Source organism: Drosophila erecta, unplaced genomic scaffold (assembly GCF_003286155.1).
Source record: "Drosophila erecta strain 14021-0224.00,06,07 unplaced genomic scaffold, DereRS2 tig00000021-arrow-pilon, whole genome shotgun sequence".
Taxonomy (NCBI): domain Eukaryota; kingdom Metazoa; phylum Arthropoda; class Insecta; order Diptera; family Drosophilidae; genus Drosophila; species Drosophila erecta.
In genome coordinates this window covers 4,778,590-4,797,855 of record NW_020825198.1, presented here as the reverse complement: position 1 = coordinate 4,797,855, position 19,266 = coordinate 4,778,590, and the positions used below count along the sequence as shown (strand labels likewise).

General features: G+C 42.8%; 2 protein-coding genes across 3 annotated transcripts; one reads left to right on the top strand and one right to left on the bottom strand.

Moving 5' to 3' along the window:
- The first annotated feature begins 771 nt into the window (after nt 1-771).
- On the top strand, nt 772-4,818 carry LOC6544949 (ras-related and estrogen-regulated growth inhibitor). 2 transcript variants are annotated; one of them, XM_026977770.1, is made up of 3 exons: nt 772-1,501; nt 4,165-4,295; nt 4,359-4,818. In XM_026977770.1, exons 1-3 carry the CDS (start codon nt 1,414-1,416, stop codon nt 4,761-4,763), a joined length of 624 nt encoding a protein of 207 aa, XP_026833571.1. In that variant the 5' UTR covers nt 772-1,413; the 3' UTR covers nt 4,764-4,818. The 2 variants fall into 2 exon arrangements, with proteins under 2 accessions (XP_026833571.1, XP_026833572.1); XM_026977771.1 differs by lacking the exon at nt 772-1,501 and adding an exon at nt 4,043-4,111 and having other exon boundaries at nt 4,359-4,800.
- A 4,423-nt stretch (nt 4,819-9,241) lies between these two features.
- LOC6544948 (tyrosine 3-monooxygenase) lies at nt 9,242-15,274 on the bottom strand. Its single transcript, XM_001971506.3, has 7 exons — nt 14,710-15,274; nt 13,630-13,741; nt 13,315-13,434; nt 13,069-13,167; nt 11,894-12,713; nt 11,463-11,589; nt 9,242-11,196 (listed from the first exon to the last, which is right to left on the bottom strand). The coding sequence occupies exons 1-7, from the start codon at nt 14,776-14,778 to the stop codon at nt 10,798-10,800; spliced, it is 1,746 nt and encodes a 581-aa protein (XP_001971542.1). The 5' UTR covers nt 14,779-15,274; the 3' UTR covers nt 9,242-10,797.
- Nucleotides 15,275-19,266: the final 3,992 nt, after the last annotated feature.

Sequence of the window (19,266 nt, the reverse complement as noted above, 5' to 3'; positions counted from 1 at the left end):
ACAATTGTTATTTGATATTTAATATTATTTACTTGAAGGTTTTCCCAAGCGAAATATGCTGGGAACTTGGGCTCTGCTTACAGATTCGGACTTTGTAACTTATAATTTAATCAATATGCCACATCCTGAACTAGTTTATTTATCGTACTTAGAAGTTAAACATACCTGTTCATAATCTTTACTTCCCTAACTAACCTCCCCCAAACGCTTAATAACTAATTCCTACGCCAGGTGCACTTACTTTGCATAACCAAACAAACTTTAACTGCCCGTCATAACAGCTGCAATTAAAGGGGCTTTTCAACAGTAGAAGTAGGATAGCCACACATCCAGATACAGTTGGCACCCCACAGCTGCTTTGCCCAGCCCCAGAGTGCCAATTAAATTTAATTTAAGGCGACATTTGCCATCCGCCGCTCGCAGTTGCATTTGTCTTGGCCCACAAGAACGAAGATGATGGTGGTGGTGGTTGGCTGCCTCGAAACGATCTTAAATAGCCGCAGATATAGCGATCGGATGTGGCACATAGAGGGGCTATTTTCGATGGAACCGATTAGCCTATTGGCCGAGTGAGCAACTTTTAACTTTAACCCTTTGCAGGGCGCGTGTCTGGGAATTGGGGATCGGAATGGGATTGGGATTGGAATTGCTCCGCTCCGCTGTGCTCCTCGTACTGTCTATTTTTGGTTGATGCTCACTCGTACACTCGCGAAAAGCTATAGACATCGGCCGATCGGAAGATCCCCGATCTACATTTACACTCCGGCGTAGCACAGATTCCGCCGCTCTTTCTTTTCAGTACAAATCAGTTGGCCGCGCAAATCGCACGGATGCGAGCGGGCTGAAATCCAAGAGATACAATACAAAAAAAAAAAAAACAATACAAAAAAAAAACAGAGATCAGTCAGGGAAAAAGAGAAAAGGTGAAAAAGACATACTCCACATCAGATCGAATCGTGGCGGACTGAGATATAAGCAAAATCGATGGTTTAAATAAATAAATAAATGAGTTTTCGGTGCGCATCGAAAGTGCAGTGCGCGATTTTTGTATCAGTATCCACAACAATAATGCCCAAAGGCATAAGACAAAAATCTGAACAAAATATTTCGAGTATAACCTGCAGCAAACGGCAGCAGAAAACTCATTAATTTTCCAAATTTCACCCAAAACAAAAATTAAAACAAATGAACGTATCTCACGGATACGAAATTCGGTGTGCGGCTGTAATTTTAAACGCATTTCTTGCGCTTGTTTTGACATTGAAATGAAACAACAATAACAATCGGATAATTGAAACGGAGAAAACCCACGCCAAGCGGATATACACCTGCCGTGAAAACGAAATTGAAATCTAAAAAGAAAATCGATCTAACTAAATTAAGGAGCTTGGAGAACTCAGGGATTGCGATAAGATGACCACGCGTGGAATTCGGCGCAAGAAGTCCACACTGACGGAGTTGAAGATCGCCGTGATCGGAGCGCCCAGTGTTGGCAAAAGCGGTAAGATTCGAAATACCACGATGCCAAGTGCCTCCACAATAACAATTCGAAAACAATCCGAGCCATAGCAGACGTATCCAATAGATACTTGGGGAGCATTGTAGCATGGATGCCGAGCAACAACAGCAAATTAGTTGAGCAATCGCCGATTCGTGTATATTTAGACTTTTGTTTGTTTTGTTTATAAAGTGGCAGCATACATATACAATTGCACACACCAACACACTTCTGCAGCTGGGAGTATCTGTGTCTCTATGTGTGTGTGTGTGTGTGTGTTTGTCTGTGTGGCGGCTGCTGGCACTTTGGCATTGCCTGCCGCCTTAATCGCTTTCCACCGTTTGATTTGACAAGCGGCTCTGGCCAAAAGACCAGGCCATGCTCTAATTTACGACGATCCATGAGCACAGCGCATACTGCACCGCAAAAAATTAGTGGAAGTACATTCTACCAATCAAAAATAGTCAGGACTATACAATAAACATATTATACTGATCATATCGGTCATGCTAATTTTTGGAAGTTCAATATATAACATTTTCAACAACTGTGTATTAAATTAGTGAAGTTTTTAAGTGTACGGGTTCAGCTCGTATATATAATTAGCTGCTCTCGAGATCACAGATCATTGTCAGCTGCGATGTTGCATATTTCTTCGATGCGAACGACTTAGCATAAATTGATGTTCCCTGTCAGGGAGCACGTATGCCGGGCATCCCCGAAATATATTTAATTTGTAACACTTTGTTGGGAACCCCCATCCATGAGCTAAAACTAATGATGATGATGGCTTTGGCCGGAAATTTATTCCCGAAACTGTCAACTTTACCCCTGCGTTATATATGTTCGCCCAGATTTATATTATTTCTTGAGCACTGATCTGATACTTCCATGTTACCCCGAAGTTGAAGGGATAACCTTCACAAGGGGTGACCATTGCACAAATATATTTTTGAGATCTCGAAATAATTGTAATCTGTAATATTTTGTGAGGCCCCAGTCAGGAGAAGACAACTTTGGGTTACACCTGCGCGCAATATGTCCCCGGTCACAACTAATTTCGGGTGTAAATAGAAAAGAAAACTGGCGGGACCAGGCGAAGATCGTGGACAGTGGAGCCGTATGAAATATGACTAGAAAATATGTGCCACCAATAAATATGAATGAAAAACCAAGGAAAACGATGGAATGGCAGACCGCATACGACTGGGTGTGGCTTTTGTGACAAAGTTATGAGCTACGCCTTCTCGTTTTATGGCCAGAATAAAGTGATAGTCTCTGGATTGCAAAGTATATCTTGTAGCAAAATAGGCGGTTTTAATAATAATAAATATAATCATATCAAGTTCTTTTAAAAGTATTTTAGGGTGAACCCTTAATGATTCGAAATCACATATTTCTCTGGCCCACAAAGACAAAACAGCTCCAAGCAAATTGAATTCCTATGCCAAAAGCAACTTATAATGGCAAATGCATATAGGTTTAATAAATTTATTGCCACATATTTTATTGTCACTCCGCCACCATCAGCGACCAAAGACCGGGAAAAATATTTAATTCAACTGTGTGTCTATGTCTGTGGATGCGGTGGAGCAATTAAATCGCCCACATCCACATCCACCTCCACGCCCACCGCCCACCGCCCACCGACCGCCGGAAAAATTCACCGTGCACACACGCACTTGGCCACATAGCCATATAGCCATATAGCCATTTAGACTTATAGACCTATAGATATATAGACCCAGACGCGATCAGTGCCCAGCGGGCGGAGAAGCGCCATGCCCATTGCCATTTCGGCGTCGCGCGTCGAAGAATTTAAACGTTGACCTCGCGGAAAGTTGAGAAGAAAATTCGGATAACATAAATTTTGAGGGAAAAGCACTGGTCGTACAGTATGTATGCGGTGTTGGGAAAATAAATGATGAAAATGTCATTAAAAAGTCGCGAGGCACCAAGGCAACCACTAGCCACACAAAAAACGCACACACGCGAGCGCAAAAAACCTTAAATACAGTTGGGACACACTACAATCATTTTCATTTATAAAATATAAAATAAATACATCGGCAAATATTACATATTTAATAAATAATTGCTTTTGACCCAAAAAAAACAATTTTGCTTGATAGTAAGTAAAGATTGCGAAGCTTCACTGTTCACTCTAGACATTGTCATGCTCGCTTGAAGTGGCGCCTGAGGTTTTGGTTCCCAGCGCTACTGTTGTTGTTTTATTTTTTTTGCTTAGAGAGTTCAAAGGACTTGCATAGGAAGTGACCAGGACGAACTTCACCCCCTCGACAGGACACGAGGCCTACGAAGGACGCCGTTTGTTGGCCCGAGACACGCAACTTTAGGGCTCAGCGTTTTGTTGCCGGGCAGCCGAGGCAGAATCGGGTTTATTAACCCCACAAGACACAATATCACAATATCCACCTGCCCCAGGTGGCGGGTAATTCTGCATTGGTGCCTGCACTTCATTTTGGCAGGACTACAGAGGCACCCATACTTCACGCTCGCTTAAGTCCTGACCCAAATCCAGAATGAGGGTTGTTGGGCTTTAGAGGGCGTTACCCTGGTTTACACCTGATCCCGCTGATAGCACAGACGACAGTAAATTAAATTCATGTTACATAAATGGTTTCGGCTATTTAATTTGATTGCAGCCCTAGTTGTGCGTTTCTTGACAAAGCGCTACATCGGGGAGTACGACCATCAGACTGAGAATCGCTACAAGCACGAGGCTATGGTGGATGGCGAACCGGTGCTCTTTGAAATACTAGACACATGTCCCAAGGTGAGCTATCCGAATATTATGGCAATGTTGTATAAATTATAGACTCCTTTCGCATACTCCCAGGCTGAAGACGAGTACCCCAATGCAGCTGAGCTCGTTCAGTGGGCCGATGGCCTACTGCTGGTCTACTCCATAACAGATCGCAAGAGTTTCAACTACATACGCCGTGCCAAATCCGATCTGCAGTCCGATACACCCGTCCAACTGTGTGCCAACAAAGTGGACATGGTGCACTTGCGCCAGGTGAGCCGCGACGAGGGCGAGATCCTGGCCAAGGACTTCGAGTGCAAGTTCAGCGAGGTCTCCGCCGCCGACCACGTCGACCAGGTGGCCGAGGTCTTCAACGAGCTGTGCAAGGAGGTGCTGGCCTCCAAGCGCAAGTCCAAGCAGAGTCTGCTGGAGAGGATGCTCGGCGGAGCACGGCCCTACAGCCGAGGGAAGAGCGACAGCAATTTGCCAAAAGACTGATAGCGGTGATGGGATTTTTATGTAAATAAATGTACATTTTTCTATAAATCAAGCGCACACTTCGAGTTTTTCTTTCCCTGCTGAAAATCTTTTATATTATTACAAATTATTTATACGTTAAGGTCATTCATATCTGATAGATGCCAAGAAAATCTGTCATTATAGATTTAAATATAAAAATAAAATTGATTTATATATATTTAATATTTTTTATTATTACTTTTTGAAAACGGAAATGCGTGTCACGCCTTTCAGCTTTAGAGCGACTGCAGAAGTACAAAAGCTTTTAAGCAGCTTTTCAATTAAGCGAGTGGCCGCTAATGGCGCCTTGTGGTAAAATGGAGATGTAAAATAAATGTAAAATACAGAGTGGCCCTAATTTCCAATTCTGGCGAAAACCCTTTGTAAGAAGCAAGTTTAATGACTTGGGGAAGAACGTTCAGTATATTGTGCTACAAAATCGGGAAGATTACTTTATATACCTTTAATGGACAAAACTGTTGACCTATGCACTTTTTAATGGTGGCACGAAGGGTCGGATTCATTGGTCCGTTCATCTGCACCAAGTAAATAAGCCGAAATCTCCAGTCCCCACATAAGATCGATAAAAAATAATACGTTCTGGATATATAAATTTAATATTGAATAAAGAACAACGTTAGCATTGCATTACCATATATGCACAAGTGTCTTAAGCTGTAATTTAACAATTCGAAACCCACTATTAAAGAATAAAGTATTTAGCCACTTAACAGGCAATTCCCTAACCCACTGTCAACCTTTGGATTCTTCAGCTCTAGACAAATTTCCGCTTTCAGAGAGCGTGTGCACGACTTTTAATTAGCCAGAGTCAACAAGTGGGCCAGTGAAGCGTGTAAGCCCACTTAAGACTTTCGGCTCCAGACTCGCCATGTGCAGCTCCAGCTCACGCTCTCGAAGATGAGACGGTGATCGGCGATGACAAACAGATCACTTTGTCCCATTGTTGACATTGCGTCAGCTCTCTTTTTGCGTATCTGCCTGTTACCCGCCTTGTTTGAGCAGCTAAAACCATAATATTGACAGACCCGTCAATGGGAGCACTGATGCGCAGAATCAGGCCCAAATCGTCGTCGATCCATCAATCCAGCGATCGCGTGCCTCTGTCCAGTGTGCGCCCAATATCACTCATACGCCCCGCTGTCCGGGCGAAAAGTACCAGACAGGGTGGCTGCTGCTTGGCAACCGCTAATGGGGAGTTTTATGCACGATTTTCTTGAAATTGTTTTACAAAATCGACGGCTTCTGGCATGAAATCTCACAGGTTTTCTCCACATACCTTTAATACCTATTATCTCTGCATTTTTGCCGTTTGCAGCTTAGCTTAATTAGCTTTGCATTTAAAATTCTAATTTTAATTTATGTTCGAAAGTGGTCTTGGTAACTGGGCCCTTAGCTACCGGCGGCAGTACTTATCTGGGCCAGGTGTCGTATTCCGTATTCCGTATTCCAGAGTGGTCTGAACTGTTTAGCGATCGCGCAGCTGGCCAACGTGGATGTAATTGTCTAGCCAATTGGTGCTGTAATAGTTTATAATTATGGGCCTGGTGGCACTACTGGGCAGAGAGACTTTGTATGGCCCAGAGAATCATGGTGGAATGTAGTTCACTGGGGTCTTTAAAATATTTACTATACAAAAGAATGCGATAAAACTGGAATATTTGAAAGCGAGCGATTATAAGGATTGCTTAGATGAATCTCCACCTAAAAACCTATAAATAGAACTTCAGCATGTTGGGATCCTCCCTGTGTAACAATAATTCCCACCCCGGGGAAATTAATGTAACACTGCGAATACGTTATCTATCTATCTGAGTAATTTATGGATCCATCTCTCACGTTCCTCAATATTCATAAGACCAGCTGTTCCAGCATCCATATGCAAATGAGGGGTTCTACGACCCAGTCTACTGCCCAGCCCCTGGAGCCCCTGGATCCCCTCGAGATTGGCGGGATGTAAACCTGTTCATACTCTAATTAGCCCGAGAGCTATTGCGATTATAAATGCTCGATCATTTAAATTAGAACCGGCCAACAGGTGCGCCTCGGGCCAAAGCCCCGTGCAGTTGGTAGTGAAGTGGCTAACGGTTTGGCTGCAGATATTCACACCTCCAGCAGGTACATAAATATATAGTATAAAATCGAGGTAGCAGCTAAGTATGCGACTAGATTTAGTATCTCTGAAAAGTTCAAGACTCGCGTTTCGACTGCAATTAATTGGCAACAAATGGCGGCCAGAATGCCAAAGCCGAATGCAGAATTTGGCCATGCCAGGCTGTAAGTCATTGACTTTGATATTCGAAGTTGGCCAAAGCCAAATATCATAGACCAAAACCAAATACCAAGGCACTAGAAATAGCTATAAGAGCTGTAGACATGTTCTAGTTAATTCCTTTGGCTACTTCTACTGTCAAAGCCAAGCTCCAGCTAACCTTGGCTTTTGTATTTTTCGGGTTTTTTCGTCGTGGCTTTTATGCGGCTTTAATTAGCCAAATTTGAAATGTTGGCGGCGGCTGTAAATGAGACGTGTTTCGCTTGGAGCTTGGCCGAATGCTACTGCTACTGCCACTGCCACTGCCTTTATTCTTGTCTTGAATTTTATTTTCCTTTTGCCAGTTGGCAGTGTAAAAACAAAAACATAAACAATTAATGAAAAGTGTTTAATTGCAAAGTGCATTGGGCTTCCGGCAATTATCTCGCCGTTGGCGGTTCAACAAACCCGTGCCAGCCTCGCGTTTCCTGCAACCCTAACCCATTTGCTCAGTGGCCTTGACAGCAGACCATAACACCATAACACCATAACACCATAAGAACCTTATGCCACTGGGCATATACCAAACAGCCCCACCAGTCCCAACTGACCAAACGGCACGTAGTCCGCCGGACTTCGTCTTGGCAATCGAATCAAGTGCAAATGTTTACCCACGCCAAGCTGAATGTACGCTAAGTATTTAGCCAGCGCCAGCCTTTTAAACCTGACCCAAATCAGTCGGACAATTAACCGATTGTGGCCAACTAAAGTTGATAAATGCCCAGCCTTAGCTCCAGCTGAACCTCGCCGCCAATTCATATTTTTATTATCATGTTAAGCCATAATGGAGATATATCAGCAATTGTCATTAACTATAGAATACCAAGTGCTAAATGGGTATATCGAAGCGGGCGATTTGTTGGCATACATGCTAGTTTTTAAAGGTTCTAATCAAATTTTGAAGTTTGGTTTACCCATAAACCTTCTCACTTAACCTACCTAACTGAAAATAAAAGTTAGAACACGTTCAGCTTATCGGAATGTTGGTGCATTTAATCTTAACTCAAGTTTAGTTCGTGAAACCATAACCAAATTGTGTTCTTCTAAACTAGTAAAATGACCTTCAACTTCGAGCACCAGTTACCGTATCTACCCAATGCTATTTTAATTATATATTAGCCCACATGTCTCACATAAATTCTATGACATTAGCCCATGGGAATTCCCAAGGCTTGGTTTATAAATCGGCTTAAGCCAAGTGTGAAATGAGCCACCAATGAAGCATGCAGATTTAAGAGAACGCGGTATTCCTTTAACAAATTCTAATATGTAGCAATGATCTACAACCTATTAATACAAAAACTTCTATCTCCAATAAGAACTAGCAGTACTTCTGTAGGCTGATGAGCTAATATTCTTTCAGCACACCTGCAAAAGATTATAGGTATTACCACCTTAAGCAATTCAGTTATTGGAAATCCCCTGCTCATATGCTCAGCACAGCCCTTCTGATGATCGGCACACCTGCGAGGGCATTTCAGATTCGATACATGTGTCCCTTATCGTGCTGATTTGATATTAATATCATTATAATTGGACGACAACGTGGGCGTTCCCACGAGTCCACTCCATATCGCCTACATCCGATCACTGTTGCTACTCGAAACTATTAGCACATTCAATTCCAATTCACACAGCCAATTATTATATCACAATAAACCCGTACTCGCACACGTATTATAATTGGCATATGATAAATCCGCTCAGGTGTTATTTATTTATCTGATTTTTTTCCTTACCACAATTAATATGCTGAGGTAGGTCATGTTTCTAAAACAGCTGTCGCTTTTGATAATCGGTAAAGAAAAAAATTAAAGTACACGCTCGATAAATATATATCAACATCTTGATCACCGAAAATTGGTAAGATGACAAATAGTTTGGGTGGAGAAGCTCTATTGTAAGTAACTATCGCATGCTCGAGTGCAATTAAGACTAATTAGTGGAGCCTGCTAATTAAAGTAAATTGGCACAGGTTAAGAATAGAATAAAATAATTCCATCGCAGGCCCCTTTCCAATTGTTAATCATGACTTCAGGATCTCTGGCAAGTCAAGGTGTGCAAATAAAAAATAAAAACCATTGTAAATTGCTGGGGGCGTTTTTGAAGTGTCCCAGCCCCTCCTTTTCAAGTTTAAACGATTTCAACTTTATTCATATAGCGATTAAGTGTACATATAGAGAAGAATGTATATATATTTTCGGTATCTGCACGTTTTGTGCTCCATTCATGCTTACAATATACATATACTTTTACTGGATTTTTCAGAACCAACGAAGCCTGGCTTGGGGACCAACTGCTCTTTAACTTGTTTACATATATAAAGATTTATATGCGAGTTTAATTAGTAATTAGTTTGGCTAATTGCTTGCAGAAATGTTAACACTTGGTTGGCTTTCGATCCAATTGCAACTACATCGAACAATAACAATAAAATTCCATGCTACGTTAACGTTAAATATGTGATATTCTTGATCCCAATGTTGAGCTTACTTTGAAATATTTTGATTTTAATTTATAATAATACGAGTATGTGTACTGGTCCAAGGTCTTTGAATATTTAATATAATTTCATAAAATTTTTGATGTATCTATATAGCTCGATTTTTGGTCACAAGACATTCACTTCTATATTCATCATATTCTTCATTTCTATGCATTATTTTGAAAGAAATATTCAACTTTGATGTCATAAAACGTTCCCTAAACAGATTCAGACTTTAGAGTTCCTAATTGCCAAAGAAGATAATTAAATGAGGAAACCAAAGAGTAATTATTTTTCAATTGCATTTTAATTTTATTAATACACAAAACTTAAATAAAATAATAATGTTTAAACTCTACATACCTACAATACAATACGTAATAGTCATAAGCATAATAATAGATAATAATAATAATAGTACACAATAGTAATATTGTCGTTTACAGTTATTGTACAATGTAAGAAAATTCTATTTTGTTTTCCATTTCATTTTGATCTTTTCCGTTTTTTTGCATTTGTTCTTTGCTCGATTGTTGTGTCTATATAATTTTTGTTTAGAAATACTCTCTTTCAACGAAGTTCCTATACCGGGAATACTATATCGCGTGTCTATATAGTCTAGGTAAATATTGTGAGAGACAAAAAGAAAATAATAATACAAAAACAATTTTTGTCTGAGTATACAATCGGTTTTGTGTGGTACTTTGCCTACTAAGTGCGGATGTATCTGAACTTTGCTTTCCCAGCTCTTCACTTCACTTAATTCGCTTTGCTTGGCTTTGTTTTCACATCACTTAAACGTCTAAAGATTTTTTGGTCCAATAATAGTTGCGGTGATAAATATGCGGGTCGGGTGGTGTATCGGGTGATCGGTGATCAACAAATAAATATGCTTGATTTTTGTTGTGTTTTTACCATGTGCGCACGTGCGATTCGACAATTACAACTGCTCGATGACAATAAAATAAAAATTAAACAAAAACAATAAACAAAAAATAAAAATAATGCGCGATGCCTTAATTTTGGTTTAAGGATTACGTGTACGAGGGATTGTGCGGTATGTCAATTTAAAATTAATTTGTATAAATGAGACCGTTGCACCTGTATGTGTATGTTTGGGTGGGGTGGTGGGGTGGCGGGTTGTGGGTGTGTTGTGGGCGGTGTTCTGGGTGCTTCTATGTCATCTCCATCCCATCCACTTAGAAGGGGCGTCGCAACTTGGAGATGGCGTTGGTCAGATGCAAGATCTCCGTGTTCATCTGATGCACCAGAGTCTCCAGCTTGTCCACGGAGTCCAGCACCTCGACGCGCTCGGTGTGCGGATTGAAACGCACCTCGAAGGGACGCGACATGGTGCTCACCCAGCGGCGGAACTTGTCCTTGGCATCCTCGAAGCTCTCGGCCACATAGTAGATGGGCTGGTACTCCTGGTCCTGGTAGGGCTGCACGGCGGTGGAGGCGGGCTCGAAGGCACGGTGCTCGCACTTGTCGCTGATGGCGTGGAGCAGCTCACCGTAGGAGCTCAGGAGTCCAGCACCGTAGGCCTTGATCTGACCGTGTTCCTTGCAGAGACCGAACTCAACAGTGAACCAGTAGACCTGGAAAACATGAGTAAATAATAAAGAAAATCAAAACAGGGCCAGAGCAAACAGAATATTATTTGGAAAGTTGTAGAACTGTCCAAGATCAAGGTTTTGCAGCCTAAAATGTGCTTTAAGTTTTAAATCACGATGCAGTTGTTCTGAAATATTGACTTTGACAGTGACTAAAAAATGATCTTGGCGAGAAAAAGCAGCTGCGTCATAGCGGCACTTAGCCTAAGGTCGTTGCATTGCAACTCAATTAGAAGTCTCAGAAAACTCACCGTGGACAGCTTCTCGATTTCTTCGTCGGAGGCACCCAGCGAGGCCAGTCCAATCTCCTGCGAGAACTGGGCGAAGCTGGGATCGGCCAGCAGGGGCATGTGACCCAGCAGCTCGTGAATGGAGTCGCTGTAATGGCAGAGAATAATGCTTGTTAAAAGTGTGGAAAATGGGAAAATGTGCTGGCATAAGGCAATTAGCCTGGTTAAATGAGCTGGGCAGCCTGCCGCAGTTCCTGCAGCCAATTTGCCTGGAACACAGGCGACAAAAGTTGCTCGGGAAAAGGCGGAAAAGCGGAAAAGCGGAACAGGAAACCCAGCCACCCACACACAGGCAGGCGGCAGGCAAATGCAATTAGGTTGCGACAAAGAGCCTTTTTCTCCCCTTTGAAGTGATTTTAGCCCCCCAGTAAAATAGGAGGTCAGATACTTACGGCTCGGGGGTGTGGTATGGTGAGTTGACGTGGCGCACATACTGGGTGCTCTGGAAGATGCGGAAGGCCAGGGAGGCGAGGAAGTCCCGGGCAGTCAAAAGACCGGCGGCAGGACGCAGGGAGAATCCGGTGTTCTTGCGCAGGAAATCGGACATCTCCTGCAACTGGGGCAGACGGTTGTCCACGAAGATCTGCTCATCCTGGAGCTTCTGGAAGGCGGCACGGTACTCGGCACAGGCGTGCTTGGGAGCCAAGTCCTGAACGGTCTTGAACACCGAGCGCCAGGTCTTGACCTCCACGTCGGAGTAGTCGATGTATGGGATCGGGTCTCCGTACTTGTAGGCGAAGGCGATCTCGGCGATCTCCTTGCGACGCTGGCGGTAGACCTTGTCGGCGAATCCGGGATGGTTCATGTCCAAATCGGGCTCGTACTTGGTCATCAGATGGTTGCAGTTGTCCAACTCGGAGGCGTGCTTGGGGAACCAGGGTGCCTTGACATTCAGGTTATTGTCGGCCATCAGATTCATGCTGCTGAAGGAGCCCGACTGCCTGAGGGAGCGGATCAATTGCAGCAGATTGCCGCGGGTCATGTCCAGCTTGATGAGCACATCATGGTCCACGCCCTCCATGCGCGACTGGCGGGACTCCACATGCTGGACGGTGCCGTGGAAGGTCTCGATGGCCTTGAGGATGCGGCCCAGGGAGGAGATGCCCTCCTTGAGGCGCACCACCAAGGCGGCGCTCTGCATGGCAGCCTCGGCTTCCGAGGATTCGGAGGCGGCATTGGCCAACAAAATCTCGTCCTCGGTGAGACCGTAATCTGCAAAAGAGCCAAAAGAAGCGGGGATAATACGATGGTTAAGGATGCAATCTTCCCAGGCTTAGGGTCACGTAGCGATAAGCGAGCTACGTGGCAGTGGCCCTGGTTGCCAGGCAAACGCATTTCGTACTTTTATTAAGTCGAGCGTAACAAATGAAAAAGGGAAATGCGACATTTCCACACTGAATAGGAGTGGGCGCCCACACACAATTGTCCGTGTGGCTGAGTGCTTTTCCTCTGCCCTGGCACTTTATCATATTAAGCACTTAAATCAATGTCGCACGCTTTTCAAAAGCCCCTCAGAAGTTAAGTACTACTTATGGCTGGTTGCTGGATTCCTGAACCCCCTGCTCACCGTTCTTGGTCGGCTGTTGGTTGCCTTCCGGCTCCTGCGACTGCGACTGCGACTGCGAATGCTCCTGCTCAACGCTCTCAAACTCAACATCCTCCTCAACTAAAGGCGAATGAAATAAAAATAATAATAAAGCCCATGAAAATCATAATCAAAATGAAATCAAATCGAATCGAATCGAGTCGAAGATAATAGGCTCAGGAAGAGGAGAAAGGGAGTATGGAAATGAAAGTGGGACTGGATATTAACCTGGCACATATTCCTCCAAGGGCAGGTTCTCCAGATTGGCGTGCTCGTCCTGAAGCTCCACATCCTGCTCGGAGGGAATGTGCTCCTGAGCCTGCACAATGCACTCCTCCAGAGAATCGTCTTTAAAATTATAAAAATAGGAACGAAGGGAAACAATAAATAAAGGGGCGAATAAATAATAAACTTAAGTGCATTTGTAAATAAAAAACAAATGAATATAAGAACTTTTTAACTTTAACTGCTCCCCTTTCGACACCAAATTGAAACCCTCTTTGGCGCAATTTAGTGACCCACTTGTTGGACCCATCCACTTACCATTTGCCTTGCTGCGGGCCTCCTCCAGGACGGTTTGTTTGGTCTGCTTGACCACCAGGGTCTCGAAGCGGGCATCATCCACCAGGCTGCGGCGGCGGGATGGATAGCCATTCTGGAAGCGAAAGCGAGGAGAGATGGAAACCGTGTTAGTGACACTGGCAGGATGTGCAGCGGAAATTGGGCGATTGCCTTGACCTTCAAGCCAGGGTGGCTTTCTTCAGCTGCAGCTCGCTTGGGTGGTGACTTTGGGCTAACGACTATTGCGCAATGAAAAGTATTACATAAATTGTGTGTGAAAGCGCCGTCCTCAGATCTTTTCTTTGAACAGAGCTGGCTATTCATGGCATGTATTGATTGTGATTCAAAGCCACGAATGGTAATTTAATGCGATGTCACCGCTCCAAAGCGGGCAGGTGCGAAGATAAATAATATGTGACTGAGAAATCGAAAATCCCCATGCGATTCTGGCGGGGAAAAAATGCAACTGGCGATCGTTAAAGCGATCGTTTTTTTCTGTTTTTTCTTTTTCTTGATGGGGGAAAAAGGTTTCCATCACTTGCAGTTTTCACTGTCAGCCCGTTTTTGTTTGTTTTCTTCTGTTTCTGTTTTTTTTTTTGGGCCACCGCTTTGGCTGATGAAAGATGCCCAACTCATTGAATCATTTATATTGATTTCATATTTTTTGTTTTGCTCGGACGCAGCATAAACATAAACAGAGACGAGCCAACAACAATGAGGCGCGACTGTTTCGACCAGGCTAAGTGCAGCCACTTTCACTTATTTGTTAAATAATAACTTAACACACAGCCCGTTGTGTCCGCTGGCGATTTCGGCCTTTCGATTTGGGCCGCCTGTTCTTAGAGGTGTGACTTAATGGCCAACTGAGGATGGAGTTGGTCAAACTGAATTTGCGAAAAAGAAATGCGGGATTTCAAAAATGGGCTCGCCTACTGGCCGGTTAACTGGTTTTTGGAAAACACAAAAACCTTTAGATAGTCACGTAGACCAAATCTTGTCACACATTTGCTTGTCTTACAATTTGATTTGGAAATTGTATGTTTTTCTCGATTTTCGACTCACCTCAATACTGTAGGATTTCTTGATGGCGAACATCTCGCGGTTCTTTTGGGCTGCTGCAACGGCCATCATTTTGTTTTGTGTGTTTGGGTGGTTTTGTTTGGGGTGAATAACAAAAATTTACGCAAAGTGTTGGCAAAAACACTTAGAATACTATTTGCTTATGTGCTTGGTTACGCTTTTCTTGTTTGATTTGCAATAAGCACTCGAAATGTGTTGACACTTTCACTGCTTATTGGCGATCTGGCTGGGGGTTTTCAAGAAAATCGCTCCTGGTACTGAACTGTTTGCGTCTAGAATTAAGCTGGACAAGAACTCTCGAATCTCGAATCTCGACTCTCGACTCTCGAATTCACGGCGGGATATAGTGATGGTTGTTTTGGTTGAACTTTAGCTGGATCCTTTCGCGAACTCGAAACTGATGTGGTGATGTGTATTATCCTTGTCAGCTAATTGTATTACAACAAACAGAGTCAGCAAACTACTTGAGGCTGGGCACAAGTCTTTAGAGCGAATGATAGCGAATCAATGCATGCTTCAGGTCGAGTTGCCGCCGCTTAAATACCCCCAGATTCCGATTCCGACGGCCAAGTTAACGAACGTTTGGGCCGACTGCCGACGATTGCTGGCTTCAGCGAACGAGGATGACTGGTTTTCGCATGACGCGGCTGTGACGTAGTTGCCCAGCTGGAGCTGGGTTAAAGCCAAGATGCCGATGCCGATGCCGATGCCGATGCCGTGGGGTTTCCTCTCACCAACCAGCCAGTTGGCCAGCCAGCTGAGTGGGTCGAGAATCGCGGGGCCTGACTCGACTCAGCTTGGTCGACCAAGTTCAAGTGCGGCAACGGGCTAGAACGTCGCATTGGCCATGTTTTTGCTGCTCTTGTAGCTTGGCTATAAAGCGGGGTTAACCATTAGCGCGTGCGCGTCAGTCGGAATGGTAGTAGAATACCCCAAAAGCATTCTGTCAGTCGCGCGTCATTCGAAAAGCCTCAACAGGTCATACAGAAAAAACCAAAACAAATCCAAGCGAGCGAAGCTAGCCCATGCCAAATGTTACGTATACGCCGTGTGTGCACGGAGCAAAATACAATAAATATGACATTCACTACGCTGTAAGCTGCTTGGGGAAAATTTGTTCAATCAGAAGAATACTTTGAAAGAATAAAGACTTAATATCGAAGTATATTAGTATTAGTATATTGGGGTAGAAAAAGAAATTCATAACTATGAAGTATAAGAACTTATAATACAAACTATAATACATATTAGTATGGAATTTGGTTTTTGGCATTTCACGTCCATTTTTCTTCGTGTACTTACAGTCTCCAATTACTTACTCTGTCACTTTAACAAACCAGCAATTCAATAGATCCTGGAATGACTCAATCGAAACTCGTCAGAACTAGAGCGGATGCAGAAGCGGATCGCATAGGGACCAAGTGAAAGTGAGCTGGAAAACAAAGTAGTGGTAAACAGGAAGTACGGATCACATGGCTACGTGCGTGGCTGAGATTCAAGTAGGTGGCACCCGGCCATGCCGATTAAATTTTAAAAGCCCATTTAACAACTAATTTGCATGCGTAAATGTAGCACATTAAACTAAGCCCGGGCGATAAGTACTGGCGCATTACAAAATCTATGGCATAATTGAAAGCACCATTCAAACATCTGGCGAGTGGAATTTGCATATGGCAGCTGACAGATTACGAGATCATATGGCAATCTATGTAAATAATTATATATATTCCTGTCCTGTAAGCTGATAACGCTTGCAAGGCTGCCGCCGCTTCTCAAATTGGACTCGGTCCGCCATTTCAAATGGCATTTTCAGTGGCAGTGGCAGTGGCAGTGGCAGTGTTATTTTCGTTTTAACCAAATTCAGTTAGCGGCGATCTCGAGATCGGCGCAATTTGCCATTGATCTACATATGTGCACTTGTACTTGCCAACAATCCGGTCATCCTTGCAGCCTGCATCTAGCAACTAACTAACTAATGCCGATGTTAATGCGGACCGTTCAAATTAGTAGATCGAATCGTTTGATTGAGCTAACGAGCCCGATAATGAGCTAACACATCACATATACGTCTATTTGCTTCGATCCGCATTAAGTTATTAAGTCCCCGAGTTGCATAGCATCTGGAGTAGCAAAAACATAATTATTGACCCGATAGATACATTATACAAATTGGAGCGATGGAGTGCGACTTCTGAACTAATAAGTTCGTGGGAGCTAGGAAATACATTGGCCAGCATCGAAAAGCTTTTAGTTTAATTATTTCAGTGCATTTAAACTAAGATCAGTGGGCAATATGTTAAATGTATTTTACTTGAAATGACTTAAATTATTAAAAAATATAAGAGTGACCACATAGATTGCATTAGCCATTAGTCACTGCAAAAAGTTCCCACATAAGCCTTAATGCCATTCACATTCGGCTAAGCATTTACTTCCGATTCTCGGGCAATATATATTTAGGAAGCCAATCAAACAATAATTTCAGCTAAATGTTTTTATGGCTTGAGTGCTTTCTGGCTAAAGCCAGCATAAATAACCTCTCACACGTTCAAATGCCTTCACGGCTGGGTCAAAACTTTTCTTCCGACTCAAGTTTTCTACTATTGTTCTGTGAGCCGGGCTGCATGATTATGGCACAGCCTCTATTTTCGCTGTTTAATTCTCCTACTTGCTGATTTACAATATTCAAATATAATTGTGCACGCCGCACACAGGCGTTTTCTAAAGGTATTAGATATAAGACGGCGAACAATATGCAAAACGAATATACGAGCACACGCCCAAGGTTTCAGAAGTCACAAAATTGTTTCAGATACACGGAGTCCGAGTTTGAAGTCGTGATTCATGGAGGCGGTAGCCATTCACTGGGATTTCCTTGTCCTTGGCCGTGAACCTTTTAACGGTTGACTAGCTCCTGAGCGAACTCCCCATCTGGAACTTCCCTCCATACCCGACCCCTTTATGGGTCAACCAGTTTGTTTGCTTTATTGAAGTCTCATGATCAAACCATAATCAGTTAAACAGTGTATACAGGCGTTTCTATCTCCCTGCCATTAAACAATGTTTAATTGTTTGCGTCGATAAATTTTTGAAATGGCTCCTTTGAGAACTGAGTTTGGCTCGCGTTTGAAGGTCGACGATTTTGGCTTTTGCAATTTTTTAGATTTGTTACATAAGACGGATTTACTTTTTTCTTTTCGTTTGTGTTATATTTGATTTTTTTCTTAGACCTAATGATCAATCATCAAGATAAAAAAGCGTTCAAACAAATTAGATTCTATAATTAAAAATTTCACAGGCGGCAATTGCTGAAAACGACCTTTTCGGACTTTATTCGGTTTTTACTGTGCCACACAACTTCATTGTTCTATTAAAAAAATGTGTTTATGTTTGCCTCGGTCACGTAGTCCGCTGTTTTGCCCAAAATGGGAATATCGAAGTACAGTTTCGTTTTGTGTCCATGCCATCAATCATTATTGTCAGCATGAAATGCTAAAAATGTTTCAAACATCCGGGGAAAGCAGTTCCTGTTGGCCATTTGCCTGAAGTTGGGACAAGAACAGAAGGAAAAATCATAAACGAATTTTAGTTATGTTAATAAGATAATTTGAAAAGGTATTCTTTAATTATACATAAAGATATATCTTTGGTAAGCAAGGGGATTCATTCATCAGGGGTTGTTTACTCAGTTAAATTAATAAAAACTTTAAAAAATAGCAAAAATAAATTAAAAATTCTTCATATAGTGTGAAATATTTATGACAGATCTATCTCAATACTTTAAGAGTATAAAATGAATATTAAATTGAATTTAATACCAAGAGAAAGATGGGAATAAAAACTAAATAAATGCATTAGTAAATATCTGAATAGAAACCAGAAGCCACGAGCTGAGTTTTCCCAACCTTCCGCTCTGGATCGCTTTATTTCCCCTTCTCCGGATCGAATACGCTCCGATCGGATCGGATCGCACGATCTTGCAGCCTTGGTTCGATCCACTTGGAGCTGGCAATTTCCCAGCCCTCGTTGGATGCCCTTGCTGGGGACTTCCGAGAATACGAATCTGTGGTAGGACTGTACCGGCACTTCCTGGGGGGCAGGTAAATATTATTCATAATTCAATTAAGCGCAATTAATAAATACAATTAAGAGTCCATTTCAAAAATTCTCAATTCTGTTTTTTTTTTGTTTTTTGCTTTTATTTGTTACTCCATTCTAGCGAGCTATGTACGTTCTACGGCAGCAATCTGGCGCGGCAATTATGTGCATTAATTACGAATGGCAATCATTTTTGTTGCTAATTATTGTATAATATTGAGGTTTTGCTTTCCCAAATCGAAGTCGATCGGCTAGTGCTATTCCATTCGATGAGCTGTCGAAAGGGGGAGTCCATCACTTGGCGATGATATGTCAATCACGTGCTGTGGAGACCGAAGTTCGGAGGCGGGGATCTCCGCTCCTCCGCTTTCTAAGATCAACTCGTTTGGGTCTGATTCACTCTGTGGGCCAAAGATGACGCCGGCTGCCTGATGCTGTGTT